At 56.3% G+C, this 27753-nt stretch overlaps 1 protein-coding gene across 1 annotated transcript; it reads left to right on the plus strand.

Moving 5' to 3' along the window:
• Positions 1-1217: 1217 nt before the first annotated feature.
• MELTF (melanotransferrin) lies at positions 1218-27540 on the plus strand. Its single transcript, XM_060149288.1, has 16 exons — positions 1218-1354; positions 3154-3308; positions 4424-4523; positions 7005-7187; positions 9162-9318; positions 10465-10532; positions 13449-13636; positions 14370-14550; positions 15233-15384; positions 18034-18130; positions 19095-19289; positions 20229-20385; positions 20485-20552; positions 22339-22526; positions 24660-24858; positions 25305-27540. Exons 1-16 carry the CDS (start codon positions 1306-1308, stop codon positions 25385-25387), a joined length of 2220 nt encoding a protein of 739 aa, XP_060005271.1. The 5' UTR covers positions 1218-1305; the 3' UTR covers positions 25388-27540.
• Positions 27541-27753: the final 213 nt, after the last annotated feature.

Raw genomic sequence — 27753 nt, forward strand, 5'->3', positions numbered from 1 at the left:
ATAAGCAACAGTTTCATGGCCCAGTCGGAGGACCCAGGGCTCCCTTCCCCAGAGAGCAGAGCAGGCTCAAGGACTGACAAACCCAGACCCAAGTTCCCTTCGCTCTCACTCAGTGTTCTTTTTACACATGTCCTCTACCCAAGACAGGGAGGAGCTCATTCCTGGGTACTCATGGGGGTGGGGGAGGGGTGGCGATGACAAAAGATGAGGACATAAATGGATCACTGAGTAACCGTTTCCGCAGTCCAGTCCCCTCGTCCCCAGTACACATGGAGAACTGCACTTCTGGTCTACATAGAACAGTGCTTCTTAAACCCTGCTGTGCATCAGAATCTAAAACATAGATTGTTGATTGTCTTCCCCTAAATTTTTTGATTCAGTGGGTCACATGTGGGCCTAAGAAGCTGCATATCTAACAAGTTCCCAGGTGATGCTGATGCTGCTGGTTTGGGGACCACACTTTGAGAACCACCAGCCTAGTCCATCTTTGGTCTTCTTCCCATCCTCCAAAGCATGATGGAATGAGCGAGGCTCTGCGGGAGACCTGGGTTCCAGTTCCAGCACTGTCACTGACTAAATATGTGACCCAGGGCAAGTCATTTCCTGTCTCTAAGCCCAAAGAGAGGCAGTGAGTTACCCCCACTGGCAGCTCCTCCCCAGTCAGAACCACATCAACCTGGGTTCACCTCTGTAGCCCCAGATCCTTTGTACAATCTGTGCTTGAAGAGATGCTGGTGAATGGATTTGATTGCCTTCGAGCTTCCTTCCAGCTCAGGCCCTAGGATTCTGACCTCTTCTTTCCAAATCTGAACTTTTCCCTCTCCAGTTGGACCAGATATTTGGGATCTTTCTAGGACAAGAGGAGGGGAGGATGTTCTGGAATTCAGGGCAGATTGTTGAGGTGAGAGAGCCCTGGAACACCCGTGAGCTGGGGGAATCAGGCCCCAGACAGCAGATACCTTACTCTCAGAAACAGCTGAGCGTGTGTGTCCAGGCCTAGGAGCATGGGGATCAAGAGAGGCCTGCGGTTAGACTCAGCCCCCGCACCGGCACAGACTCCAGCAGGGGGCGCCAAAGAGAAACGTAAGGCCAGTCCGGTCAGCGCCCAGGTGTCCAGTCGGGGGTGGGCGGGTGCACGTTAGGGGCGTGGACACCGCCAAGGCACACCCCGGCCGCACTTAAGGAGCTGAAGGCCCGTGCCAGGGAAGAAGGAGGAAGAAAGCTCCGGCTGCTGTTGACCCACTTGGACCGACACCTAGACAAAACCCGCGCCAAACCCAGCCCCAGCTAGCTCTAGACTGCGCCATGCGGGGCCCCAGCGTGGCTCTGTGGCTCATCCTGGCTCTGCGCACTGGTGAGACCCCGCCGCCCGGCCCTGGGAGTAGGAGCTGGGCCGGGGGTCCTGGAGTTCTCCAGACACACACACACCCACCCACCCACCCACCCAGGAGGGTCCCGCGGGCTGGAAAAAGTGTCCTGAACCTTTGTCTCCCAGGAAAGGGGGAAGGCTAGAAAGGCGCGAGGCGCGAAGAAGGACGGGGGAGGGAACGAGCACTGACCCGGGCAGACCAGGATGTCTGGAGGGCTTCTTGGAGGAAGGAGAGGCGCGGGCAGAGGCGTGGAGGGGAGAGGCCTGGAGTGTCGGGTTGGGGGGGAGGCACGGAGGGTGAATGCTCTTGATGGGCGAGGAAGCCCAAGGAGGGTTTGGGAGCCAGAACGGCTCTACTTCTCCTGAGCCCCGTGAGGAGGGAGGCGGGAGAATATTCGGAGGGGAAGAGGAGAGAGATACTGCCCAGGAGAGGGCTCCAGGGCGCCCTGCATGGGTGGGGGGTGGGAGGCGCAGACCGGGACTCCTCGCGTCAGCACGGGCCGCTCCCAAGGCAGTCACGGTCCCGGACGCTGAGACGTGAAGCCGGACCTCCGGGAGAGGCCCGCGGGGATCGCGGGAGGAGGCTGCTGAAAGGATGGCTTCAAGCCACCGCTCTGACCTCGCCAGTACAAAAAATGGACCTGCCACCCCGGTCCGGGCCCGGCAGTTGCTAGGCCTACCAGGGTGCAGCCTTGGAGCACTGGAGAGGGCGAGGGCACCCCCACATTCCAGGGGGCCACCCGGAGCCAGGGGAGGCGGAGGGGGCCAAGGGGAGGCTGTGGAAGAACCGGCAGTCTTGACCCTTGGGGTGGGGATGGAAAGCACAGTCTGCCTTGAGAGGGTCCCTGGAGGGTGGAAATGGACCCAAAGCCTCAGGCTTCCCAGGAGCACAGGCATCCCTGGCAGGGCTGGCTGGGAGGGTGAGTGGTGGAGGAGCTCGGGTCTGCAAAGGCAGCAACCTCAGGGAGCTGGGCACCACGTCTGCTGGGCCCCCAGGATCCCCAGATCACCGGACCCAAGAGGGTCCCCATCAGGAGGAGGGGCCTAAGAGGCAGTCCACTGAGGACCTTGTGTCCTGGCTCTACAGAGGTTTACTTACAACGCAGAAGGTGGTTTCCTCATCTGCTTTCTCAGATGACAAAACAGGCTCAGAGAGGTCAAATAGGTTACTGAAGTCACCAGCTGGAGGAGCAGGAACTTGAACCCAGCCTGCTGACTCCTCACCCTCCCCTTGTCAGGGGCCTGGCACTGTGCCCACAGAGGGTAGGTCTGCAGGGGGCATAATCACAGATGCTCCAAAGGGTGCAAGGCTCCTCAAGGGCAGCCACAACCACTTCCCAGTCTCAAGTCCCAGTTCATGAGGGCCCAGGGACACCACTGAGTGAGAAAACCCAGTCCAGCACCCTCTTGCTGGAGACACACAGACCCAAGAGGGGCAGGAAACAGCCAGTGCTCCTTCCACCCACCAGGCTGTGCTCCAGGCCAGGGAGGGGCGGGTGGGGGAAGCCCAGCTGCTACCTAGGGAAACCCTCCCTGGCCTATGCAAAGGGCCCGGCTCTGAGCCGCGCTGGGCAAGTGCAGGGAGTGCATGGCCCACGCACAGCTTCGCCAGTGAGCCCGGCCCCCTCCCAGCCTGTGACGCCTCTTTGTGCCCCAGTACCCCACAGTGAGAGGGCAGGGTTGAGGCACAGGACTGGCTATACATGCTGATGGGACACATGGGCTGGGGCTGCAGGAGCCGGGCCTCACTGTTCTTGCCCCCATCCCCCCCACGCCGTCCCCAGCACTCGGAGGGATGGAGGTGCGATGGTGCACCATCTCAGACCCGGAGCAGCAGAAGTGCAGTGACATGAGCAAGGCCTTCCAGCAAGCCAGCATCCAGCCCTCCCTCCTGTGTGTCCAGGGCACCTCGGCTGACCACTGCATCCAGCTCATCACGGTGAGTCCTCTCCCTTCCGCTCTGCACAGACGAGAGGGCTCTGACTCAGGAGGGAGCGCACAATAGCCTCATTCACCGGGAAAGGCTCCGGAGTCCTCCCCACCGCCAGGGCCCGGTCGATAGGATCTCCTGAGTTTCCCCCGCAACAAGGGCCAGCTTGTTTCCTGCCCAGGCTCTGGGAGGCCCAGGGAGGGCCCTGCTCAGGGCACCGGTGGTGAAAGTTGTCTGAGAGGCAGAGTTTCCCTGCACAGAGCCCCTCTACATGGGGGACATGACCCGCCCCACCCAGGGGAGCCCAGACAGCAGACCCCTCCGTGGCCCATGGCAGTTACTCACTCCTCCTTGGAGTTTTCCAGAACTGGGCTTGTGTGTTTTCTGGGGCAGGAGGGACAGGGCCAGCAGTCCTGGGTGGGTGCATGGTGGGTGGGAGAGCTGTTCTGAGGGGCAGGAGATCTGCTGACTGGCACGGACTCAAGAGGCAGGACTTCAGTACAGGACAAAGTGTGGAGAGAAGCATCAGGGGCAAACACAAGGGGACCTGGGTTTTCATTCCAGTTTAGCCCCTGGTGCGCCCCCAGAGCTAATCCAGTCACAGTCCATGTGGCCAAGGGCTTGGGCCAGGCTCCACCGTGAGGGTGGAAACCAATTATGTTGAAGTATCATTTTACCCGTGGACCCCATTTGTGTTTTAAAACAAAAAGGAAACCATTGAAGAGGATATGTGTAGGATTCGATCTGCATCTTAGAGAGAAAACCCGAGAAACAGGAGAGTAGCAGAGGCAGGGGGTTGAGAAACAAGAAAGTGAGGGAGGCTCACTTTTCACTACTTTTCATTTTGTGCTATCTGATTTTTAACTATGCGTAGTCCTATAGCGTTAATATTTTTTAAATAACGTAATTATAAAAACAAGGTGAGCCCTTGGTCCTGGTCGGCGGAGACACCTAGGCCCTGGCAGGGAGGGGCCTGAGAGGCTGAGTCGAGACAGTGCTCCCAGGCCAGATGAGGAGGACCACGTGGACCTCCAGGGCTTTTCAAGGGCCCTGAGCAGGTGTCCCTGACCTCCTGGCTGAGTGCCCCTGGGGCCAGGCTGCACTGACCCACCTGTTCCCAGCAGGCCCGGGAAGCTGACGCCATCACTCTGGACGGAGGAGCCATTTACGAGGCGGGGAAGGAGCACGGCCTGAAGCCCGTGGTGGGCGAGGTGTATGATCAAGGTCAGAGGGCCAGGTGGGAGGGGGCTGGAAGGAGAGAGGAGCTCACTCAGCAGTATGTCCTTGCTGGGCCCGGCCCGACCCTGCAGCCCCCTAGCTGGTCAGTAGTCCTGTCCCCAGAGCCGGGGGTGCCAGAGACACGAAGGGCTGACCTGAGTTTGTTCTTCCTCGTGGGGAGCCCAGCAGCCCCCTAACCGTCACCCACAAGCTCTTACTGAGGGGCTACCCCACGCCTGGAGTAGTGCGGGGCATGATTGCCAGGTGAACGAGGCATCAGTGATGCCCAGCTCCCCGCACTCTCCAGTACCCTCTGTCAGATGCAGCGTGGAGTGGGGATGGGGCCAGACAGGAAGTGGTGACTAGGAGCTGCAGAGCCCCATAGACCAAGAAGGAATCCCAGTTCTGCCCCTTCCTGTCATTTTGTGTGACCTTGAACAACTTCCACTTCCTTGACCATAAAATCAGGATAGTGGTCCCTGCTGTGTCACATGGATTAAATGAGCCAGTCTGTGTGTACCTGACACATGGTGTGTGCTCAGAAATATGCATTTCTTTGCCCCAGCCCTGCACTCACGCCAGACATGCCTCTAGCACAGCCTGCCCTCTGGAGACCCACCCCTCGCCTCTACCTGCCCAGTGCATAGCGTCTGCCACAGCCCAGCTCAGCTGTCACCTCCAAAGAGCTCCCCTGAGCCCTCCCACCCCTGCAGAGGGCCTCTCTTTCCTGCTTTCCAGAGCACTGACTCACTCCACAAGGTCCTTTCCCCTCTGTCTGTTTTTTTTTGTCCTCACCACAGCGAGTCCCCTGAGGCAAGCCTGGTCTTCGTCCTTGTATACCCCTGGTGCCTGGTACCCAGCACAGGGCCTCACTTGGTCACCTGTTGAATTGATGACTGTCAGATGACACAGGACACAGTCCAACCCTGCAAACCAGCCAGGCTTTCCACTCAATGACCAGAAACAGCCCTGCCTCGTGGGCCCCAAACATAGCTCTTCCTTTTTAATTAATTCAGCACATTCATTGAGCAGCTACTACATGCCAGGCATGAGCACAGAGCAGTTAGCAAGAGAACCCATTCCTGCCCTCCAAGAGCAAGAGTCACATAGTAAATAAGCACCAAAAACTGTAGTTACAAATGTGCTGGGTGCTGTGAAGGAAGGAAGGGCCGTGAGGGAGAAGATAAGGGCCGTGGAAGACCGGCTAAGACAGAGCAGACAGGAGGGCTTGTCTGGAGAGGTGACATTAAAGTCGCACTCTGGGGCTTCCCTGGTGGCGCAGTGGTTGAGAGTCCGCCTGCCGTTGCAGGGGACACGGGTTCGTGCCCCAGTCCGGGAAGATCCCCCATGCCGTGGAGTGGCTGGGCCCGTGAGCCATGGCCGCTGAGCCTGCACGTCCGGAGCCTGTGCTCCGCAAGGGGAGAGGCCACAACAGTGAGAGGCCCGCATACTGCAAAAAAAAAAAAAAAAAAAAAAAAAAGTTGCACCCTGAAAAGTGTCCCAAGTAGAAAAGAGCTTGGTGAGTTCAAGAAACTAGAAAGAGAGTGGGGAGTCAGAGGGTGGGACCAGACAGGCTGCTTAGGTTGACAGGGGCCAGGCTCAGGGGTGCAAGAAATAACACTGGCTTGGTTTTCTAGAACTCAGCTTCGTTATGATCATGGGCATCGGACCACCCCCAGGCAGTCGTGTACATGCCTGTGTGTGATGGATGCCCTCTGGTCATCAGTCCCATAGCGGAGTCATCCCTGTCTTGTCTGAATGGCCTCTTCCAGGCAACCTCTGGCCCAGGGGAATCTTTTGCAAGGCTGTAGACCCTGGCCCACCGACATGCACCCCATTCGGGTCTTGAGTGATTTGGGACCAAATCGTTCATGTCTCTCTCCTTCTCTGTGTGTGTGTGAGTGTCTGTGTGTCTGTGTGTCTCTGTGTGTGTGTGAGCGTCTGAGTGTCTGTCTCTCTCTGTCTCTACCCCTGCGTCCCTGGCCCAGCGCTGAGAAATCACTTTTTCTAATCTGAGGGAAGTCCCTGCCCTGCTCCCAACCACTCTTCTTCCCATAATGTGATACCATCCCCTCACATCCTCTAAGTTCTCCTAAGGGGCTAGACTTCTGGAAGACGAAAGACTTGCAGGCTACTTCTGCTTTTGGTCTGGCTACAGAGCTCCCTTGATGTGTGCAAACGTAGACCCAGCTGAGTGCCAGCTGGCTCGGGAAGGACAAGGGGGAAATGAATGAATGAATTAACATCTCAAGATAACAGCTAACGCAGAGGCTGGAGGGGGCGGGGTCTTGTGATACAACACGTGGATTGCACCCACTTGCTCTCTTGGTACTGGAATGCCATGCACACACGCACGTGCACATCCACATATGTGCATGCATGCACACATGCATCCGTGCACACCCTCGCACCCTTCTCCCACAGCCTTCCCGGGCAGGGTCCCAGCCTCCTTCCCACCCTCACTCCTCTCCTCTCCCCTCCTCCTAGAGGTCGGTACCTCCTATTATGCCGTGGCTGTGGTGAAGAGAGGCTCCTCCGTGACCATCAACACCCTGAAAGGCGTGACGTCCTGCCACACGGGCATCAACCGGACGGTGGGCTGGAACGTGCCCGTGGGCTACCTGGTGGAGAGTGGCCGCCTCTCGGTGATGGGCTGCGACGTGCTCAAAGGTGAGGGCTTGACCGCCAGCGGCTTCTCCCACAGGGGCTCTTCATTTCCCCTCGTGGGACAGCCTCCCTCCGGGCTCAACTTCACTGCGCCTCCTTTAAGGGGCAGCACAGCCACCTCCCCTGGGCCTCCCCGGACCCCTCGTCGACGGCATCACTCCCTCCTGTCCGCTGGCCGGCCTGCTGCTGCCCCCACTTACATTTCTGCCTGGCTGGCTCCTCCAGGCACTCAACACTCGCTCACTCCTCCCGGGGCCCCCAGCACAGCCAAGCACAGGCCCTGCAGGCCCACCCCACGGGAGGCGGCGAATCGCCCAGGAGCACCTCTCACCTGGTGTAGACATGGTTGCCATGGCCACGAATGTGTCCTTAGCTTTACAGGGTCAGAAGCCGTATTTTTTCAGGACCCAAGCAAGCTGCGGACCTGCGCCCAGAAACTCACAAGTGGCTAATCAGAGACCCACCATTGACTCGCAGGTGGTGAGAAGAGGGCCGTCCTGCGAACAGCATGTGCCCCATGAAAGTTGAGTGAGGGCAGGAGGTGCTGAGGGGACCTGGCTGGGAGCCCAGGGCCCTGGTTCTGGTGACCTGGACAGAGGCCCATGCTTTGGGCCTCTTTTCCTGGCCACCCGCTGGCCACCCAGCTGTGTCAGTCTGAGGTGGCCCCTGACACATGACCACCTTCTCAAACTGCCCTCTTGGGACCACACCACCCCTTGAGGAGAGTTTCAGGCGTCCCCAAACCCCTCGTTCCTGAGTGTGCTGCTTCCTGGTTTGCTCCGCACATAGGCAAGCACCCGGTCTTTCAGAGCCCAGACTTTGCTGTGGGTACATGTGAGTTGACACCCTGGCTCAGCATGACCTGCCCTCAGAAAGATTACTCTACACACTGAACTTCAGTGTCCTCACCTGTAAAATGGGGAAATTAACACTTACTCCAATGCTGTGGCGTTGGGAGGACTGGGGTAATCTCCACAACATCTTTGCAGAATGCACGGCACAGGGGCTGTGCTCACTGCAGGGACCTGCTGTTATCATGAGCTCAGCTTCCCTCCCTCCCGGTCACTGTGGTGCACACTCACGTGATGCATACACACACACACAAACCCACACACGCACATACACGTGTGCATACGTGCACGCGTACGTGGGCACACCCATCCGTGCAGGCACAGACCCACACGCTACACACATGCATGCTGCCCCCACCTGCACACACACATACACGTGGATGCTCTCCCCCCGTACAGCACCGCGCACAAGGGCCTGGAAGCCGTGTCCTCTCAGACGGCGCCCAGCTGTGGGAGGTTTACCAGTCATTTGGCACATTTATTAAATGTCCACTCCCCTGCGAGGATGCAGAAAGACCAAGGAAGGAACCTGCCCCGGAAGAGCTTGGTTTAGCCGAGCACAATGCAACTGGCTCACCCTACGTGGCACTAGGGGGTCCTTGGGCACAGGATAAATATTTGCCAGGAGGGTGGACTCGGGGCCTGGGTGCTGGCAAGGGCCCCAGAATCCTGCAGATCCTGAATTTGTCCCCAGCCAGGCCTCCTTCTCTGCTGTTTCCCTCCCCTCCCTGTGTTTTGAGAAGTGTATTCTATAAAATTAATTATACTCTTTAAGTAATCATTTATTTCCCTACTTTCACTGATTACACATAACTCCTTGTGAAATGAAACCCTCGATGAGAACACTATCTGGTTGATAGTTGTCCTGTGTGGCCATTTGGGGGTAAACGTTTGATCCCCTGAGCCATTTTTAAATAGCAGTAGTCACTCTCCGACGCCCACACTTTTGTGGCCCCCGTCTGGGAACCACTGAGCAGATCCAGCGCTGCGGTTTTGCTCAGACTGAAGCCTGGGGAGTTGGGGAGCCCAGCCCTCCTGACTCCAACCCGAGTGGCCTGAGCACTCCCTGGAGGGTGGGGCAGGGTCTGATGCTGTGTGACTGACCCCTTCTGTCTCTTTCCCACAGCTGTCAGCGACTACTTTGGGGGCAGCTGCGTCCCCGGGGCAGGAGAGACCAGTTACTCAGAGTCCCTCTGTCGACTCTGCCGGGGCAACACCGCTGGGGAAGGGGTGTGTGACAAGAGCCCCCTGGAGAGATACTACGACTACAGCGGGGCCTTCCGGTAAGAGGGGCTGGGACGGGGCCACAAGCGCAGGGGAAAAACACCTCGGCCCAGGGAGGGCCCCTGGGGGAGTGGCGATGTCAGCTGCCTCTCATCAAAGCACCCTTTATATAGTCCATGTGCCTGGTTAGTTTAAAAACCTCAAACTGGTATATGCCAGGTGGGATTTGCTCATAAAATCAACATGTTTGGTATATTTAGAGAAGTAAGGGCTCAGAGAGAAGAAAATGGCCCAAACAGCCTTTGGCTGCTCCCAGGTCCCCGTTCTGGTGTCTGAGACCTGGAGGGAGGATGCTGGAGTGGGGGAGCATGGGGGGGACCCGCGAGGCTTGCTGCTCAGGGCTGGCCTCTCTCTGCCCCTGTTCAGGTTGGCACTTTAGAGCAGCCCTCCATGGAGACAAGAGAGTCTCTAACTGCTTGTGGTGCACTTCCATCTGTCCACAAAGGAGGAAACACTCGATGGGGGCTGGCATGGGAGTCTCCCAGGTCCCTCTGATGGCCCTGGCCATAGTGTTTCCACCTGGAACCCGAGAGCCTGCTGGGGCCCCATGCCCCAGGGTGCAATAAGGGAAATGCAGTTTGGGGCACAGAGAGAAAAACAGTTCTTGGTCCTCCAAGCCAGAGAACTCTCACCACCCCATCTCTCCTGGTGTCATCCCCCCAGTCCAGTCCCTGCTTGTTTGCTGGCTGTAGGGACCCAGGCAGCCCCTTTGCCTAGTAGGCCCTGACCTGCCTCCGTCCCTGGGCAGTGACAGATAGGGGATCCACAAAATCCTTGTCCCTTCCACTCAGGGTTTTTGGTATGACCTCGGGAGTCATCTTCAACACATCCTGAGTGTTCAGGCTGCTGACCAAGCAGCTGCCTTATGATCACCTGCTCCTTTCGGGCCCCAAGCTCAGCTGTACAGGATCTATACGGATTCTAAAGGGTCTCTCCCTACGGGAGCCACTTTCTCATCCCCACTTTACAGGCGATAGAGGCTAGGAGGGCTCCACAACTTGCCAGAACCACACAGCCAACAAACTGGGGAACTGGGACCCAGGACAGCATGACTGTGAAACCCGTGCCCGCCATGACCCCAACCCCACGCCCAGGCCAGACCTCCCGAGGTGGAGGATGGCAGCTCATTGGTTCCACCTGCGCAGGTGCCTGGCAGAAGGGGCCGGGGATGTGGCCTTTGTGAAGCACAGCACGGTGCTGGAGAACACAGACGGTGAGTGGAGAGGCTGCCCCCAGCCGCGGATCTCAGGGCCCATAACCCTCCCTGACAGAAAGAAAGAGGTGGGGCTCACCGATGGAACTCAGCTGCTCTGCGGGCAAGGGAACCGGCTGAGCTGCTCTGCCCCGCTCTGATACGTTTCTGGCCTTGGGTTCCGTTTCCGTGTGAAGATTCTGCTTTTGAAGAAAAAAAGTTTGCAAACCTCTGCACTAGCTGTCATCTACTGTCCCTTCCAGCCTTTGTTCCTTTTCCTGAAGAAGCCATCCCTTATCCCTGGACGAGGACTTGTTAAAAGATGGGTTGGTGTTAGGTGTCGATCCATTATACCATTGTCATTTTAAAATTTTTAGATTTTGAAATAATTGAGCTTTAGAAAAGTTGCAAGAATAATTCAAAGAACCCGCATTTATTCTTTATCCAGATTCCAGCTTTGAGCATTTGCCACGTGGAACTGATCATTCTTTCTGTACGTGTGTGTCTTTCCGAACCACCTGAGAATATGTTTGCCCACATCACACCCTTTAATACTTTAGTACGTCTCCTAAGAGCAAGGTGATGTGGACCTCACCACAGTGCGGTTACCAAATTCAGGAAATGTAACACAGACACAATATTTAAGCTACAGTCCATGTTCCAGATTCACTAACTGTCCCAATTCTGTCCTTCGTAGCAATTTTTTCAGGCCAGGGCCTGATCTTTGATCACACATGGTATTTAGCTTTTAAGTTGCTTTAGTTTCCTTTAACTTCGAAGAGTTTCTCAATCTTTGTTTTTAGTGACATGGACATTTTTGAAGAGTCAGGCCGGTTATTTCATAGAATGTAGCCTAATTTGGATTTGCCTAAGAATCTTCTAGTTTTTTTTTTAATTGAGGTATAATTTACATAAGCAAAATGCACCCTTTTTGAAGTACTGTTCTATGAGTTTTGCCAAAAACATACTGTTGTATAACCACCACCACAATCAAGATAGTGACTGTGGCAGACCTTTCACCCCAAAAGTTCCTTCATACCCCTTTCTGGTCAATCCCTTCCAACCTCCTCCCTGATGCCCCCCAGTCAGACTTTTGTCTCTACAGTTTTGCCTGTTCCATAATGTCTGATCATTGCCTTTTTTTTCCTTTTGCGGTACGCGGGCCTCTCACTGCTGCGGCCTCTCCCGTTGCGGAGCACAGGCTCCGGACGCGCAGGCCCAGCGGCCATGGCTCACGGGCCCAGCCGCTCCGCGGCATGTGGGATCCTCCCGGACTGGGCACGAACCCGTGTCCCCTGTATCGGCAGGCGGACTCTCAACCACTGCGCCACCAGGGAAGCTCTGATCATTGTCTTTTTTAAAGAATCATTATCTCTTTTTTTTTTGTTAATCTTTCCTTTTAAATCAGAAGGTCCATCATGTAGTCTGACATTCATGAAGGCAAACAACATGAACCAGATTTGAGAAAAAACTGATCTGAAAAAGGAGACCGGATTGTCTTCAGAGCAGGACGATCCTATGATGAGTCAAGCAAACGAGAATTTGGAAGATGGAGAAAGAATTAGGGGTGTATTGGGTTAAACCCATCTCTTTTAAAATGTTGAGGATAGTCTAAGGAAACCTAAGGAAGTAATTTTTTAAAGAGTTGTCTTCAGGCAAAAAGGTTGGTAAGAGGAAAAGACTGGAATTGACATAAATGTTCAAAGTAGTGAAGTAATATGGTTTTAATTGTCCCTAGTGAAGAAAAACAGGAGTGGCAGATCAAAATACCTAAATGATGCATTTGTCTGGAGGGAAGGCCAAATGATCCCTTGGAGCTCTATTGCAAAGGTTTTGTAGCAGTTTATAAATAGAGGAAAGTTGGGGAGTGGGGAGAGAATGACACTGAGTAATTGTTGAGAGTGCTATAAATTACCATGCAGTCATTAAAAATGACCTTTATGGACTTTTCCAAACTATTACTTTCTTGGTTTTCTGGTTTATTTTTAAATAGTGAATAGAGTGTTCATGACCCCACAAATTTATCTTTTTCCCTCCTATTTTCTAGCAGAGGTTTTTCCTACTCATTTTAAAATTTAAAAGTCATTAAAATATTGTTGTGTAGGGCCATCTGTGGTATGTGTTATTGCATGACTTACAATCCTTGAAATTCGTCTTCTTAATATTCCTATTTGGTGTTGATAGTCACTCTTATAAATGAGTTTTATGGAAAGCTTCCAGTAATGTGGAAAAATATTTTTAAATAAGTCGGATGCAAAACTGCCTATCATGTATGTCCTTAACCATATTTAAAATAGTTAGAAAATAGAATAGAAAAAAGGACATGGAGGAAAAATACCAAAGTATTAATAGCTGGAGTTGTGGCTGAAGCTTTGGGAATTTACCCTCTTCTGTCTGGGCCACGGTTCTGGTGAATTCTGTCGGGGTTTGTTTCCACCATGGCGCCCCCGTCCCCTGCCCTCTGCTCAGGGCTAAGTTTAGTGCCAGACGGCAGTGGTGAACTCCTGACACATTTCTCTCTCTCATCCTAAGCTTCTCTTACTTTCTTACTCTTTTTACCTTTAATGAGCAGTTCTGTTTATATATATTGTGTTCTTGTCAGAGATCTCAAATCCATTTTATTACTAGAAATTGGTGACAAATAAAAAAGGTAAGTGAATAGACACAGTCCACAGAGACACCTGGTTTTGTGCGGTGCAGCCACCAAGCTCCTCTTCATTCTGAGTTCTGGTCTCACCTCCTGGTGTGGTTCTGGGTTCTCACTTCTTGGTGTGGCTCTGGTTCTCACCTCCCGTAAGGGTTTCTTTTCACTGTGGGTCTGTGGCCATGAAACCCTTAGGCTCTCCCCAGACTCCCTCTCAAGGGTCCTCCCTGATGTCCCCACCAAGCCCCACCCAGGACAGGAGTTGGCTCACCACGGGATTCCCATCTTCCCAGGGAAAACCCTGCCCTCCTGGGGCCAGCCGCTGCTGTCACAGAACTTCGAGCTGCTGTGCCGGGATGGCAGCCGGGCTGATGTCACTGAATGGAGGCGATGCCACCTGGCTCGGGTGCCTGCTCATGCCGTGGTGGTCCGGGCCGACACAGATGGGGGTCTCATCTTCCGGCTGCTCAACGAAGGCCAGGTGAGTTCAGGGCACCCCACACAGTTTCTTAGGGCGATGCCGGACCTTCTCGTCTCTCACCGGGGTTGGAGCTCAGAGCCATCCTGGGGCTGGGCCAGCCAGACTCAGAGGGCCAGGACCCCGAGGCCCTGCCCTGGGACGGACCCCAGCTGGGGAGCCAGACCTCTGGGGCGTTCGACCTCAGGCCAGCTCAGAGTGAAGAAGGGACCAACTGGGCCAGCTGGCAGCGAGGAGGGCTGGCCAGAGTGGGGAGACCAGGGGGCTCAGGCACCCCTCAGAGAAAGCTCCTGGTATTTGTGGCTCTTAAAACCAAAATCAGAACATGTGAGCAAATAAACCAAATGACAAAACCAATAAATGTCAAAGTATACCATTCATTAAGTGAATAATGTTTTGCTGAAACCGCTGCTTACAGGAGCAGCAAGTTTCTGCCGGTGGGCCACACCAGCTTTAGTTAGTCTTGTTCCTCCATATCGCCGATGCTCAGCCCCACTGCTTGTGCCGAGTATCGTCGCACACCTGGGCCACGAGCCACGCGTTCAACCGGCTGAGTAGGAGAGGCAGAATGCACCGGGGGAGCACAGGGCAAGGAGGGAGGTGGTGCCCCCCCTGGTCCTCAGAGTGGGCGCCTGGCCTGAGAGCCCAGGAAGAAGGAAGTGGTGGCTGAACTGGGAGGAAAGGGTTCGCCCCTGCAGCTGCTCACCAGCCCACACCCCGACCCCTTGACACACAGCGCCTGTTCAGCCACGAGGGCAGCAGCTTCCAGATGTTCAGCTCTGAGGCCTACGGCCAGAAGAACCTGCTGTTCAAAGACTCTACCTCCGAGCTGGTGCCCATCGCCACGCAGACCTATGAGGCGTGGCTGGGCCGCGAGTACCTGCATGCCATGAAGGGTCTCATCTGTGACCCCAACCGTAAGTCCAGCTGTCTCTTCTCCCGCCGGCCCTCGCCTGACCGCAGGCGTGGCCAGGCCTTCTGGAGAGGTGGCCAAAGGAGGACACTCACCCCAGAAGGTGTGTGTGTCTCTTGGCCTCGATGGGAACCTGTTGCTTCCACCTTCCTGCCTCTGGGGGTAGGGGAAGAAGACTCTGGAGTCGCATGGCCTGCTGTACCCTGGAAACCCCACCTGCTCCAGGGGGTGGGGTGCAGACCCGAAGGGTCTCCTTGCCCCTCCATACAGAATGTGTCAAGTCCTGTCATTCTCCCTCCACCGTGCCTCACTCCCCCTCACCACGTGGCCACGGCCCTGGCTCTGGCACTGTCTCTCTCCTAGACCCTTAAAGTAGTCTACAAATGGCTTTTGCATCTATCCCCCGCCCCCGCGTATCCACCACCTACAGCCAGGGAGATGGTATGCCAGGCCTGAGCTGTATACACGACAGCCATGATCTGCCTCAAGCATCCTCACAGCCCCTTGAAAGAGGTTCGGTGGTCCCCTTTCTGGGTAAGGAAACAGGATTAGATGGGGAAATAACTTACCCCTTGTAGCTAACCAGGGGAAGAGCCAGAATTTCCCTTGGGTCTGACTCTAGGCTCCTCCTGCTGGGGGCCAGCCCCGAGGCAGGCCAGCGTGACCACACGCCCACACCCACACAGGGCTGCCCCACTACCTGCGCTGGTGTGTGCTGTCCACGCCCGAGATCCAGAAGTGTGGAGACATGGCTGTGGCCTTCAGCCGGCAGAGGCTCAAGCCGGAGATCCAGTGTGTGTCCGCCGAGTCCCCCCAGCACTGCATGGAACGGATCCAGGTGGGAGCCGTGTCGAGAGGGGCAGAGCGGGCCAGGTGGGTGGGCGGTGGAGAGCGGTCGCGCCGTGGGAGGGGCGGCCCGGCCCCCCTGGCGGACACCAGTGCGCCCCCGCGGGGAACGCCCCCTCGCGGGAGAGCCCCCCGCGGGGGTGGGCGCAGGGAGGGGGGAGAGCCCGGCCACGGGTCTTGCTCCCTTGGCCCCGGGATTCGGCGAGCCCTGCTGCGGGGGGGCTGTAACACTCGGGGAGGGTGGGACAGTCGGTCCTTCCCGGCCCTCCCTCTGTCCCACCTGGTCTGGAGGACACAGGGCAGCCTGGGGAGAAGAAAGTCTCCTGTGACAACGCCACAGAGAAGGGGGAAGAGGAGGTGGCCACAGGAAACAGCCACCCCACCTGGGGGGTGGGGCAGAGGGGGGCTTCCCCCCAGTGAGCAAGTGGGCAGGGGCAGAAGGACCGTGAGACCGGCTCAGCTTGGCAGTCATGACCTTGTGGCCTTGGGCAAGCCCCTTCCCCTCTCTGAGTCTCAGTTTCCCCTTGTGCACAATACGGGGTGGCCTTGGCTCTTCGTTTATTAAACTGCAGCCCAGAGATACATTTTCCATCAATCACAGTCTAGTACACAAAAACTGTTCTTTCAGATATAAACATGTAAAACTATGTATCCCCTATAGAGAGATATGAAGCCAAACAGTACTTACCTTTACTAAGTACAATGTGCACTGGTAGTCTCTGGGCTAGTCTATCCTAGTCCCCATTAAACTGACTAAGCCTTCGTTAACGTGCCTGCCGCCTGTAGTTAGAAGCACAGGCCTGTCTCTGAAAGCCCATTCAGCTCTGTCCTGCTTCGCTTCTCTGACTGGAGACTGAGACCAGGAGTGGGAGACGCGCCCGAGGCCCTGCAGTCAGGGATGAAGTCCTACAGGGTTCTCCTCCACCCCGGGTTCCTGGACTCACTTTCTCCTGCTTTTCAAGAGCTACTAGGTGGGGCCTGACGGTGAGGAGCCCTTTTCAAGGTGGTCCCTGAGTGTAGGTCAAGTCACAGCCCCTCAGGTGCGTCCACCCTGCCCCAGCCAGGCAGCACATGGCTTGAGAAGAGGCGAGTGGGCAGGAAGCACAGGGGCCCGGGATCGTGACACTAACAGTCTCATGAGCACGCACTTCCTATGTACCTCGCACTGTGCTAAGCCTTCATGCGGGTTTCTTCAATTAATCCTCACGACGACACTGTGGGGTGGATACGATTACTATCGTACGTGGAGACTGGGGCTGGGAGAGGCTGAGGAAGTAACTTGCCTCAGGTCACCCAGCTGAAGGGCGGGGGAGCCCCTATCCCCAGGGGTTGATGAGAGCTGGATGTGGCACTGAGGGAGGGGAGCCCAGCGGGAATCAAGAAAGGGGGACTTAGCGGTGGGGACTCTTTTTCTAATCCCGGGCAGGCTGTCCTGTAGAGGAGCGGCTGTTCCAGGGGCACCAGAGCAGGGAGAGATGCAGGGAGATGCAACTGTCTCCAGGCACAATCCTTCTCTCCACCTGAGCTCACAGAGGGCCTAGGGGCTGCGCAGGGGCCTGTGGAGAGAGGAGTAGATCTGGAGAGTCCCTGAGAACCCCAGCCAAAGGCTCAGAGATCCTCAGTTCTAACTTCTAAGGTTCTCAGAGGTGATGTCCAGTGTAGCCCTAACACCCATTTCCTGCCTGACCGCAGTGATGCCGGCAAGGAAGGGTCAGCTGGCCCAGCCCCTGGGCTGTGGGTTAAGGTCTGGATTCCTCCCCGGCACCACACCACTGTGGAGAAGGTCTGGGTGGGAGCAAAAGGGGTTCCCCAGAGAGGCACCCTCCAGGCTCAAAACGTCAGTGCCACTGCCCGTTATTCCATCGTCGTAACCTCATGCCTCCGGCCCTGCACAGCGTCGGGCACCTTCCCGGGGTGCAGGTGTCCCCTCTGTCCCCGGGCCCCAGCTTCGTCCCTGGGGGTGTGGCTTGGTTATCAGTGAACCTCTTGGCAGGGTCTGAGGAGCCGCCTGTCCGGAGACTTCAGAACGGACAGGCGGGGTGGGGTGCAGATGACCTGGAGGGCTCTGAAGGTTTCCGAGGGAGGAGGGTCCTGGGCCCCTCCTGCTGGCTTCTGAGGCAGGGCTGGATCCCTCAACCCTGGAGCCTCCTCCCACAGACCCTGAGACTCCGTCTTTTCAGACCTGGCTCATTCATCCGTTCACATACGCATTTGAGAAATACGTATCGCATTCGTGCTGTGGGCCAGCCCTTGGCACAGTGCCGCAGGTGTCTGAGGCTGGCAAGCCGTGGGGAGACCCGCACCGAGCGTGAGAGCAGGCACTGTGCTAGGTTCTGCTCAGAACAGGGCCTGGCAACGGGAGACCCTCAGAAAACACTTGCTGAAAGACTGAAAGACACCCATGAATGGGAATGCCGGTGGTGGTTTGTTTCAGGCCCCTGGTCCTCCAAGCACCTCTCTTGCCTGCCCATCTTCACAAGGAGAGGAAGGGGCAGATAGGGCAAGATGGGATTCCCAGGGGAAGGGAGCCTGGGGCCAAAGTCCCCGAGAGACCCAGCCTTGGCACCTCTGTCAGATCCCGACACCCAGAGCTGTCCTGGGGCCCACTCTAGCCTGGCCACTCTTTCTGTCCCCCCTGCAGGCTGGGCAAATCGACGCTGTGACCCTGAAGGGCCAGGACATTTACACAGCGGGGAAGATATATGGCCTGGTTCCAGCAGCTGGGGAGCACTATGCCCGTGAGTGCAGGTGCCGGCCACCTGGCCTCGGCTGGGAGCTGGTGGATATTTTTATATTTATAAAAACGACTCATCAGAGCCTTTCTCCCCAGGCCAGTTGCTGTCTATCACAGGCAAGCCACTCTGGCCCCGGGCATGGGAAGTTTGGAAGTCTGGCAGGCTTTGGAGAACTTTCTGTAAAGGGTCAGAGAGTAAACACTTCAGGCTCTGCAGGCCCCATACAGACTCTGCTGCATGTTCCTCGTCTCCTTCTTTTTTCTCTTTAACAACCCTTTAAAAATATAAAAATTATTTTTAACTTGCAACTCAGGCTGTACAAAAACAGGCTGAGTGATTTGCCAAGCCCTGAACTAGAAAGCCTCCTTGGCCTCTTCCATCCAGACCGCGTGGCTCACGGAAGGTGTCCCTGGGACCCTCCTTCCTGTCGGCTTATGAACACCTTCTCAGTGGCCTGGGCCAGGGCCCAGGTGCTCTGTGCTGAGGTCTGGTGACCTCAGGTGTCCTCCACTTGGACATGAAAACTCTCTCATCTTAGCGAAAGCGCTTCTGCAGCCTCAGCTATGCCCCCACCTTTCTCCCAGGAGGTGAGAAAATACCACCTGAGTGTAAGGAAAGAAACAAATTCCTCTGGGTGAGGACTGTTGGAGGGTGCACAGAATGCTGAAAAGTGGAGCCCCACGGGCTGCTTCTCAGCAGTGAGGGGACACGCAGGGGTCCCGCTGCTGGATGTGCTCCCTGAACACCCACCCGGCCCTTGGCCTGGGCACTCCTGAGCCCAGGCAGCAGGGCCTAGTACCAGCGGGTAGAGGCGTATGGGGCCAGGACCACTGCTCTGAGGTCAGCAGCAGCAAGAGGGAACGGGTTTGAGGGAAGAAGCGCCCCGTCAGGATCCGGCCCTGACTCTTGCTCAGCTGAGGCCACTAAGCATTAGATGAGGGGCCCTTACTGGTGTCCCCTCCCCCAGCGGAGGACAGGAGCAACTCGTACTTCGTGGTGGCCGTGGTGAAGCGGAACAGCTCCAATGCCTTCACCCTGGACGAGCTGCGGGGCAAGCGCTCCTGCCACCCAGGCTTCGGCAGCCCTGCAGGCTGGGACATCCCCGTGGGCGCCCTTGTGCAGAGGGGCTTCATCCGGCCCAGGGACTGCGACGTCCTCACAGGTACCATCCTCTAGAGACACACAGGTGTGCAAGCTCTTCTTTGGGGTTGGCTGGCGTCAGGGCCAGCTCTGAGGGCTGGGGTCCTCTCCCAGCAGGACCCCACAGAAGGCAGCCCCAGAGAGATGTCCTCTTCCTCCTTGACATGCCCCTTGCTCTTGGGAAGGTTGGGGAATATTCTTGGCTACACTTGAGACAGTCAGTGGTGTCTGGTTCTGTTGAAGGTGCCAGTGCCCCTACCCACTTACTCACTCAAGAGTGGAATAGTTCCAATGGGCATGGGGAGCAGGGTGAGTGCATTGGCCTGGGCCTGGCTGTACCACCGTCCAGTCATGGGCTGTCCCCCTGGGCATCTGGGGGACCTTGTTGGAAAGTGGCCAGCCATCTGTATAAGTGCTGAAGAAGACACGTTCACCAGGCACCCACCATATGCCATACGCAGGGCCCTCCCTGGGTGTTAAATCATGCACATTCCTGGAGAGGGAAAGGCAGGAGGAAGCTGGCTGCACACACACCTCTGTCCTGGCTGGCACCTCAGGGGAAAAAAACACATTTTTTTTCTAACCACCCACACAAGCACATGTAAGGTGTTAGAACTGGCTGTTCCCACTCCTAGACAGCTGGGCGGTTGCTCTGACTGGAACAGAAGAGTTTATGAGGTAGCGAGTTCCCCGTCCCTGAGGGAGTTCAAGGGAAGGCTGTGCGGCCACTTACCAGGGGTTGTCACTGGGGGTGCCTGTATCTAGACAACCTCTGCAATGCCCCTGTCCCCGTGATCCTCACAGGAGGAGACACGCCACTCTGAGCTGGGTGGGCACTGGAGCGGACGGGTGGCCTTGAGCCATGGGGCGGGCAGATCTGTGCGGGGAGCAGCCCACGCATCTCCCCGCTGGCCGCCCTTTCTGCTGCTGGCCCCTCAGCACAGCCCCCCCTCTGCCCCAGCGGTGAGTGAGTTCTTCAGTGCCAGCTGTGTGCCCGTGAACAACCCCAAGAACTACCCGTCCTCGCTGTGCGCACTCTGCGTGGGAGACGAGCAAGGCCACAACAAGTGTGTGGGAAACAGCCAGGAGAGGTACTACGGCTACAGTGGCGCCTTCAGGTACCTGGCGGGCCGGGAGGGGTGTGGGGAGGTGGTCCTGGGGCCGGGCACAGGGGTGGGACCTTCTGCCGACACCTGTCTTGGCTTCTTGCGTGGCAGATGCCTGGTTGAGAATGCAGGGGACGTTGCCTTCGTTAAGCACACGACTGTCTTCGACAACACGAATGGTATGTGATGGTGCTGGGACACGGCAGGGCCAGGTTCTGGCGGGGCTGTTCCCCATCTCCAGCAGAATCCAGACACTAGATGGTGCTGGGACTGGGGGCCAAGTGGCAGCCAGGAAAGACTGAGTCTAGAAGGCTCTGCCCCTTGGGGATCCCAGGAGCCCCAAAGGCCGAGTGGTAAGAACAGACCTCAGGCCACGTATCCAGATGCACAGATCACATGACAGTCTTTATTTGTCTGGCATCTAAATCCCCATTCCACTGAAACGGTAGAAACTCAATCAATTTGGAGAGAACCCATTCTTGGGTGTCTATGTGGCACCCAGGTGTGTGGGTAGAGGTGGCAGGGGCCTCTCTCCCCAGGGTTATCAGTTCACATCAGCATCTGGTGTTTGGTCCTAAGCAGGTCAATGCCACGCGCAGGGAAATCACTCTGCAGCCCCCAAGCCGTGTGAGGCAGGGCACACCCCCGTTCACATCATACAGGTGGTTTTTTTCTCTGGAGTCACCTTCCTGGGCTCCACCCGGGAAGAAGAGCTCAGGAACTCCTCCAGGACCCCTAAGCCCCCACCTGAGGTCCTATCAGGGTGCAGGCCCTTGACCGTGCATCACCCCCCCTGCCCCATCCTGTTCTCCCTCCTCAGGGAATCTATCCATTTTGAAGACTGAAAGCTGTTTCCCTTCAACACTTTATTGTTTGCATTTTCTATATACCCTGCCTACACCCCAGGCTTTGAAACCCCAAACACTGGAGGTTAAGTCTTCTCCACTCTGTCCTAACACATCTCTTCCCGGGAACTCAGGGCAGAAAGGCAGAAGGCCCGAAGGGGAGGAGGACATTGGCGAAGGGAAAGCAAGACACGCAGGGAAAAGACATCAGTCAGTATTTCAAAACTCAGATCCCACCCTGCCTATGAAAGTCACTAAGCTGTAGACCAGTTGCCCCAACAGAGCTGGAAGCGTTCCAGGCCCTGTTGCCATACCCTCCCTCCCCTGCCAACCTCCCACCAAGAACACTGGGCATCATCCCCGAGGAGGAGGGAACTGCGTGCTCCTGTAGGAGCTGTGAGCGCTGCCTGGTCCCAGCCTGTGCCCTCTGTGGTCCTGGGCTGAGGGCCGGGGAGGAGGCGGGGCCCTTGCGAGGTTCATCTGCAGTGAGGTGACCGCCTCCCAGGGCCACTCAAATTCTTTTATCTCTGCTTGTGAGCCCACCTGGAGTTCCTCCTGGAAATACAGGAAGACATAAAAATAATGTGATTCCTAAGAGTAGTGTTTGTCAGGAAGCCTTCGGACCAACCACCTGCATCAGAATTACTGGGTTGCTAGTTTAAAATGCAGATTCCTGGTACCCATTCTAGACCTACCTGATGAGATTCTTTGCAAGGAGGGGCCTTTGAAACTGCATCTTACAGATCCATACTTGATGTTATACCTCTTCTGGCTTGAGAACTTCAGCTCTTAGGGGAGGAGCCCATCCCGCCCTGAGACCTGTAACACAGAGATGGAGTTCTTTGCCGGGGAGGGATTAAGAGCCTCAGTTTCTCCACCTGTAAAATGGGAGTGATCATACAGTGCAGAGTTACACAGTGCATACTTCCTATGCCCTACGAATAACCTTATTAGCCCAGCTGGGTTCTCTCACCCTGGTAATAGAGCATAGCAACTGAAGAATGGAGAGGGCTGGGGAGCTGGCCAGGTATCACCGCCCCGCCCCAGCCAAGGATTTGGGGATCCCCGAGGAGAGCAGCCTCTCTCTATTCCTCTCCCTGCCTCTGCTCCATCCCCTCAGGCCACAATTCTGAGCCCTGGGCTGCTGAGCTCATGTCGGAGGACTACGAGCTGCTGTGTCCCAATGGCGCCCGGGCCGAGGTGACCCAGTTCGCAGCCTGCAACCTGGCACAGATACCGTCCCATGCCGTCATGGTCCGGCCGGACACCAACATCTTCACTGTGTATGGACTGCTGGACAAGGCCCAGGTGAGCCAGGGCAGGGGCTGCCTCACTGGGAGGAGGGTGACAGAGGGGAGCCAAGACCCCGGGTCGCCTCAGTCTACCTGGAGCAGACTTCAGGAGAAACTGAGGAATCCTGAGGGGAATTCTGTGATTTTCACTTAGCCGAAGCCCTCCCTCCAACCACTGTGCCCTCTGTCACCTACATCATTAATTTTCCCTTCTCACTGGACCATTCTCGCCAACATACAAACCTGCTGTTATTTCTACCATCTCGTAAAAACAAATGAACCCTCTTTGGGCCTCACATCCCCTTGTAGCCGTAATCCCACTCCCTTCTACAGCAAAACTCCTTCAAAGAGCCATCTCTACTCTGGAGTCATCAGTCATCCTCTCCTGGTCTCTCTTAAGGATAGAGACTACTCTGGAGAGGCCCCACCAGGGCCCTGAAACTGCCTTGGTCAAGGTCGCAGTGACCCATGTTGCTGAATAGAGCGGCCGTTTCTCAGTCTGCCTCTCCCTGACCTCTCAGCAGCATTGGCTGCAGCTCCCTCTTCCTGAAGTTCACCTCCTTCCTGGACGCAGTTCCCCCACTTGGTTCCCAGGGCCCCACGCTTGCCTGGCTCTCCTCCTACCTCCCTGGCCTCTCCTTCCCGTCTCCTTTGCTGGTTCTTCCTCGTTTCCCTGGCTGGTGACCACCGGAGTGCCCCAGGGTTCAATCCTAAGCCCTCTTCTCAGTCGGCACCTGCACCCATATTGATCTCGTCCAGCCACAGGTCATTAACTACAGTCTATATACTGATGACTCCTAAGTGTACATCCTCAGCCCTGCTTCAGTCCCACCCTTTAATCTCAAACTTGCATCTTTAACAACTACCTACTTGACATTTCAATTTCTAACAGGCATCTTGAGCTGAACAAATCAAAGTTGGACTCCCCTTTTTCCCTCCATCTTCCCCACTTCAGTGAAGAGCAACTTCAGCCTTTCCATCTCCTCAGGGGTCAGCTCAGACTCCTGTCTTCCTCTCACACTCTACTTCCCGTGCATCAGCAAATCCTACTGGCCTAAAAACAAACACCTAAAACACACCTAAAATTTGAACCCAGGCTGTCTGACAGCAGGGCCCCTGGTTCCCAACCTCCCCCTCTACGCACCCCCGACCTGACATAGACTGAAACTGACCTCCTTTCCCTCCCCCCATAAGCGCCACAGACTCGCAGAGCCAGCTGGCTCTCCAGGCCAGTTCGTAACCTTTGAGATGATGTTTGCTCTCATCTTCCCCACAGAGTCCCTCTGTCCCAGGAGTTCTTGTCTCTGGGTCCCTGGGCTTCCCCACGGGTCCCCAAACCCTCTGAAGTGATGTGGAAGAGCCCTGTGTAGATGTGCCCTTTTCTGGGGAGAAGGCTGAGAACTTTCATCAGATCCTCAAGAGGATCCTCGAGTCCCCCCAGAAAGATCAATAACCGCCTTACTCTTTCTTTCCCCCTTGATTGGTATTTAAAAGCTGACATAAGCATTCGTCCATGTTCTCCTGATGTCCTGCATGGATTCATAATGTCTCACATCCCTTCTGGCCTCTTTAGTGACCCTCTCAGGGCGGGAGCCATAGCACATTCACCCCGAGGACGCTCAGCAAGGGAAGACAACAGCTGCTGCAAGAATCTCTTGGGTGCTAGGAGGGTGGGTTAGTAAAGGGTATTCAACTCACCTAGTACCTTCTTAGAGCTAGTGACAGAGCAAAAGGCTCTCTTATGAAATCATTTGGGTTTGGGGAAAAGATAAGATAAGAGTGAGGAAGCCTGGTAGAAGAGGTTGAGGAGTGCTGAGCAGGTTTAGCAACCCCCTCAGTAATCTCAACTACATCATCTCTCATTTCTGGGTCCTTCTGCCTGTGAGGCTCAGGCTTCAGTTCTGTATCCAAGAGCTGGTTTGGTGTGATGTTTCTGAATGGCTGTCTTACTGTGGTGGCTGTGGTCATCTCTTCCTCCAAATCTGCTTTGGTAACAGAGGTCAATGAGTTGTCAAGCTTATGATTTCAAAGCAGAGTCTTGGCATCTGACTTTTCCTGCTGCTTGGTGGATAAAGCAGTTAGTGGCAAGTGATACCCGGGTGACCCTTCGTGAGCCCAGATGCAAAGCAGGTCTGCTGTGTGCTTCCAGGACCTGTTTGGAGATGACCACAATAAGAATGGGTTCAAAATGTTCGACTCCTCCAACTATCATGGCCAAGACCTGCTTTTCAAGGATGCCACCCTCCGGGCAGTACCTGTAGGAGAGAAAACTACTTACCATGACTGGCTAGGCCCCGACTACGTGGCAGCTCTGGAAGGGATGCTGTCTCAGCAGTGCTCAGACACAGGTAGGGCGGGACAGGCGGGTTCGCACCCCACAGAGGAAGAGTGGGCATACTCCCCGGGCAGCTTTCTAAGCCTTTCACCCAAAACCTTGAGTGAACTGAAGGGCCCTCTGGGTCTTTGCAGACGATCAAGGTGAAGTGTCCTGGGAGGGTCTGAAACACTGGCTGTGGAACCCAGACAGACCTGGATAATGATTATAAATGCTAAAAATAGTCACCCAGACAGGATTCAGGCAACTGCATAAATATACATGTAGTATAATTGTGAAAGAGATGAATATGTAAAGAAACCAGGGGAAAGAAAAATTGTAACAGGGTAGCCAGAGGGAGCCCGAGGTGAGTGTAGTGCTGAAAGTATTCTGCATCTAGTCCTGCACGTGAGTGCCCGCGGGCCACAAACAGGGCTCTCGGCACTCGGAGGCCTTAACCGCCTGTGTTTAATCCCTCAGCGCTCGTGGCCTCCAGGGTCTCCCCACTCCTGCTGCTGCTCCCACCGGCCCTCACGGCCAGCCTCCTCCAGCCCTGCCTCTGAAGCCGCTCTGGGCAAGCCTCGCCCTCCCTTGGAATGGAAGCCTATTCAGAAATCTCCCTAAGTAAGGCTGTTCTCCTCAGTAAATCCAGTTAACACAGCTCAGGGGGAAACGTGTGCAGGGAGAGGAAGAGTGAGAAACCACAGAGCTCCCCAGGGCTGCGATTCCAACACTGAAGCTTCTGTGATCGCTCCAGAGTGGGATAAAGAGGGGCGTTACAGCAAAGTCCCCCAGCTGGACTGAACAGGTCTCCCCCTCCTGCTGGAACCCAGCCGCTGCCTCCCCGGCGCCGCCTGTCCCTCCGCTACCTGAGGCGGTGCGCTGGCCTGCCTCCCAGTCACGTCCCACCCACAGGCTGGTACAGCCGCTGCCCTGCAGATCTGCAGGCTCCCACCACACGGATCCTCGCCAGCCTTGACTTTGGAAGAGACCGGTTGCCAGGGAAACAGGCTGAACCCGAGCTTCCCACACGGCCCTCTCTTCTGGAGCTTGCCCTGCTGAGCCGCCCAGGGGGCCTGCTGAGATGACAGGCCGGCCCCTCCCTGACAGTTCCCACCTCCCCCTCTGGAGAAGGGACACCACAGCCAGCACCTCCCATCAGCCCCCACTCCGTCTGTCCTCTGGACTCCCCATGCCAGCCTCCCCCCCACCCCGCCCCCAAGGATGCTGTGTCTGTTCACCAAGGCATCACCAGATGAGGCTGGAGCCAGACCCCCCGAGGAGGCGGAGCTGCTGCGCACACGCAGCCCTTTGTCCTTGTCTTCTGCGGCTCGGCGGCCGTGGCCCAGACCACCAGACCCGTGACTGTGCTGGGCTGGGGAGGGCAGGGAGGCCAGGGCTGGGCCCTAGGGGTGAAATCCTCAAGGGGTCCTAGGACGAAGTGCTTCTCAGAACTTTTACTAGGTGGGGGCTTGATGCAGGGTTGGGGGTCTAAAATCTCGCCTAAATACCTGTCTGTGGTAAGGACAGCAGGCCTCAGAACCGGACGTGCTCTGTGTGCCCTGTCCTTTGGTGATTCAGCTGCACCTGGCTCTGTCCTGGGGCTAAGCCCAGTCAGCAGGAATCCCCTCTCCTGTGTTTGCTCCCCTTAGGCGGCATTTCAGATTATCCCCTCCTACCCCAGCGTGATGTCCACTGCTCTGGAGCTACTCCTGTATCTCTAGCAGCGGTAGTTTCCTCCAGACTGAAGGGTTCAGCCTCTAGGGTGGCCCAGTAATCTCCAGGCCCTGGAGCAGCAGGCGGCCCAGGTCGCTAAGGCAGCAGGAGGCCCTCTGAAGGGCCGGGAAGGGGAAGATGCCATTCTCTTTGTCAGAGGAGCTACAGGCCAGGTGAGGTGCTGAGAGGAGCTCCGTCTCCTCAGCTGTGAGCCCAGGGTCTCCTCGCCCAGCCGTGCACAGACTGGGCCCGAGGGCCACTCACTCCAGAGGAAGGGTCCCTCCTTCCCATCCCCTTCGAGTCAGTGGAAAGTGTCTGGAGCGGGTCTCCATGATTGTCACAGTTGTCTGAAGAGCAAGAAAAGTTTCCAGAACTGCCAGCTCTTACTCTGAACTCTGCTCCCTGAAAAAAGTAAGAAGAGAAGAAACAGGAGTGAGCCACCCTCGTCAGCAGACGGGGAGCTGCGTGGGCCTGGAGCTATTTGCATCTCAGTCTGCGGGGGCTCTGGGGATGCTGATGACAGGTTGGGCTCCCAGCACTTCGCCGCCACTCGTGGGCGCTGGGATGGATCCCTTCCGCCCTCAGCAGGGAGCGAGGCCACCGGCAGTGTCCCGGCCGTAGTCATACGGTCCTGAGGAGTCCTGGCCCCCGCCCCACTGTGAGAAGCCAGGAGGACCCGGCTTCGGCTACCCAGTGTGTACCCTCTTCACTGGAGGAGCAAGTGATTCTTCTCTGACCTGATTGTTTGATTTTTCTTTTTTTTTTTAAAGGGGGATCTGTGCAGTGAGAAGTGTATTTCTGTGTGGCCGCCCTGGGCCGGGGTGGTGCCCAGGGTGTAACCCTGTACTGTGAGCCTGCCGAGGGTGTGACCTGTGGGCGTCTGATTTTCAGGTGACGGCAGGGGGCCACCGCTGGGTTAATGCTAATGAAAGATGTTGGTTTGTTTTTTAAATAAAGCCAAACAGCCCTGCACCTGCTGAGGCTTGGATTCTGATAGAAACCTGCTGCTGACGATTAGTTTTTTCCTCTTAGGTGGTCAGAGGCCTACGTGCCCCAGGCCATCCCCCTGCCACCCTGAATGGCAGATTCCACTCAGAGCCAGCGTCAGGAACCAGCCAGGGCCTCCAGCCAGGGAGGCCTCCAACTCCCTTCTCCAGTATGGACTGGTTCTCTGGCCTTAGTCGTCCCAGCACATCCCGGCTGCCTCCACCCT

The sequence above is a fragment of the Lagenorhynchus albirostris genome, chromosome 5 (assembly GCF_949774975.1).
Source record: "Lagenorhynchus albirostris chromosome 5, mLagAlb1.1, whole genome shotgun sequence".
Lineage (NCBI taxonomy): Eukaryota > Metazoa > Chordata > Mammalia > Artiodactyla > Delphinidae > Lagenorhynchus > Lagenorhynchus albirostris.

Coding starts and splice junctions, on each gene's coding strand:
- MELTF (XM_060149288.1), top strand. CDS start 1,306: ATGCGGGGCCCCAGCGTGGCTCTGTGGCTCATCCTGGCTCTGCGCACT. Junction 1,355..3,153: donor CATCCTGGCTCTGCGCACTG/GTGAGACCCCGC, acceptor CGCCGTCCCCAG/CACTCGGAGGGATGGAGGTG. Junction 22,527..24,659: donor GACTGCTGGACAAGGCCCAG/GTGAGCCAGGGC, acceptor GTGTGCTTCCAG/GACCTGTTTGGAGATGACCA.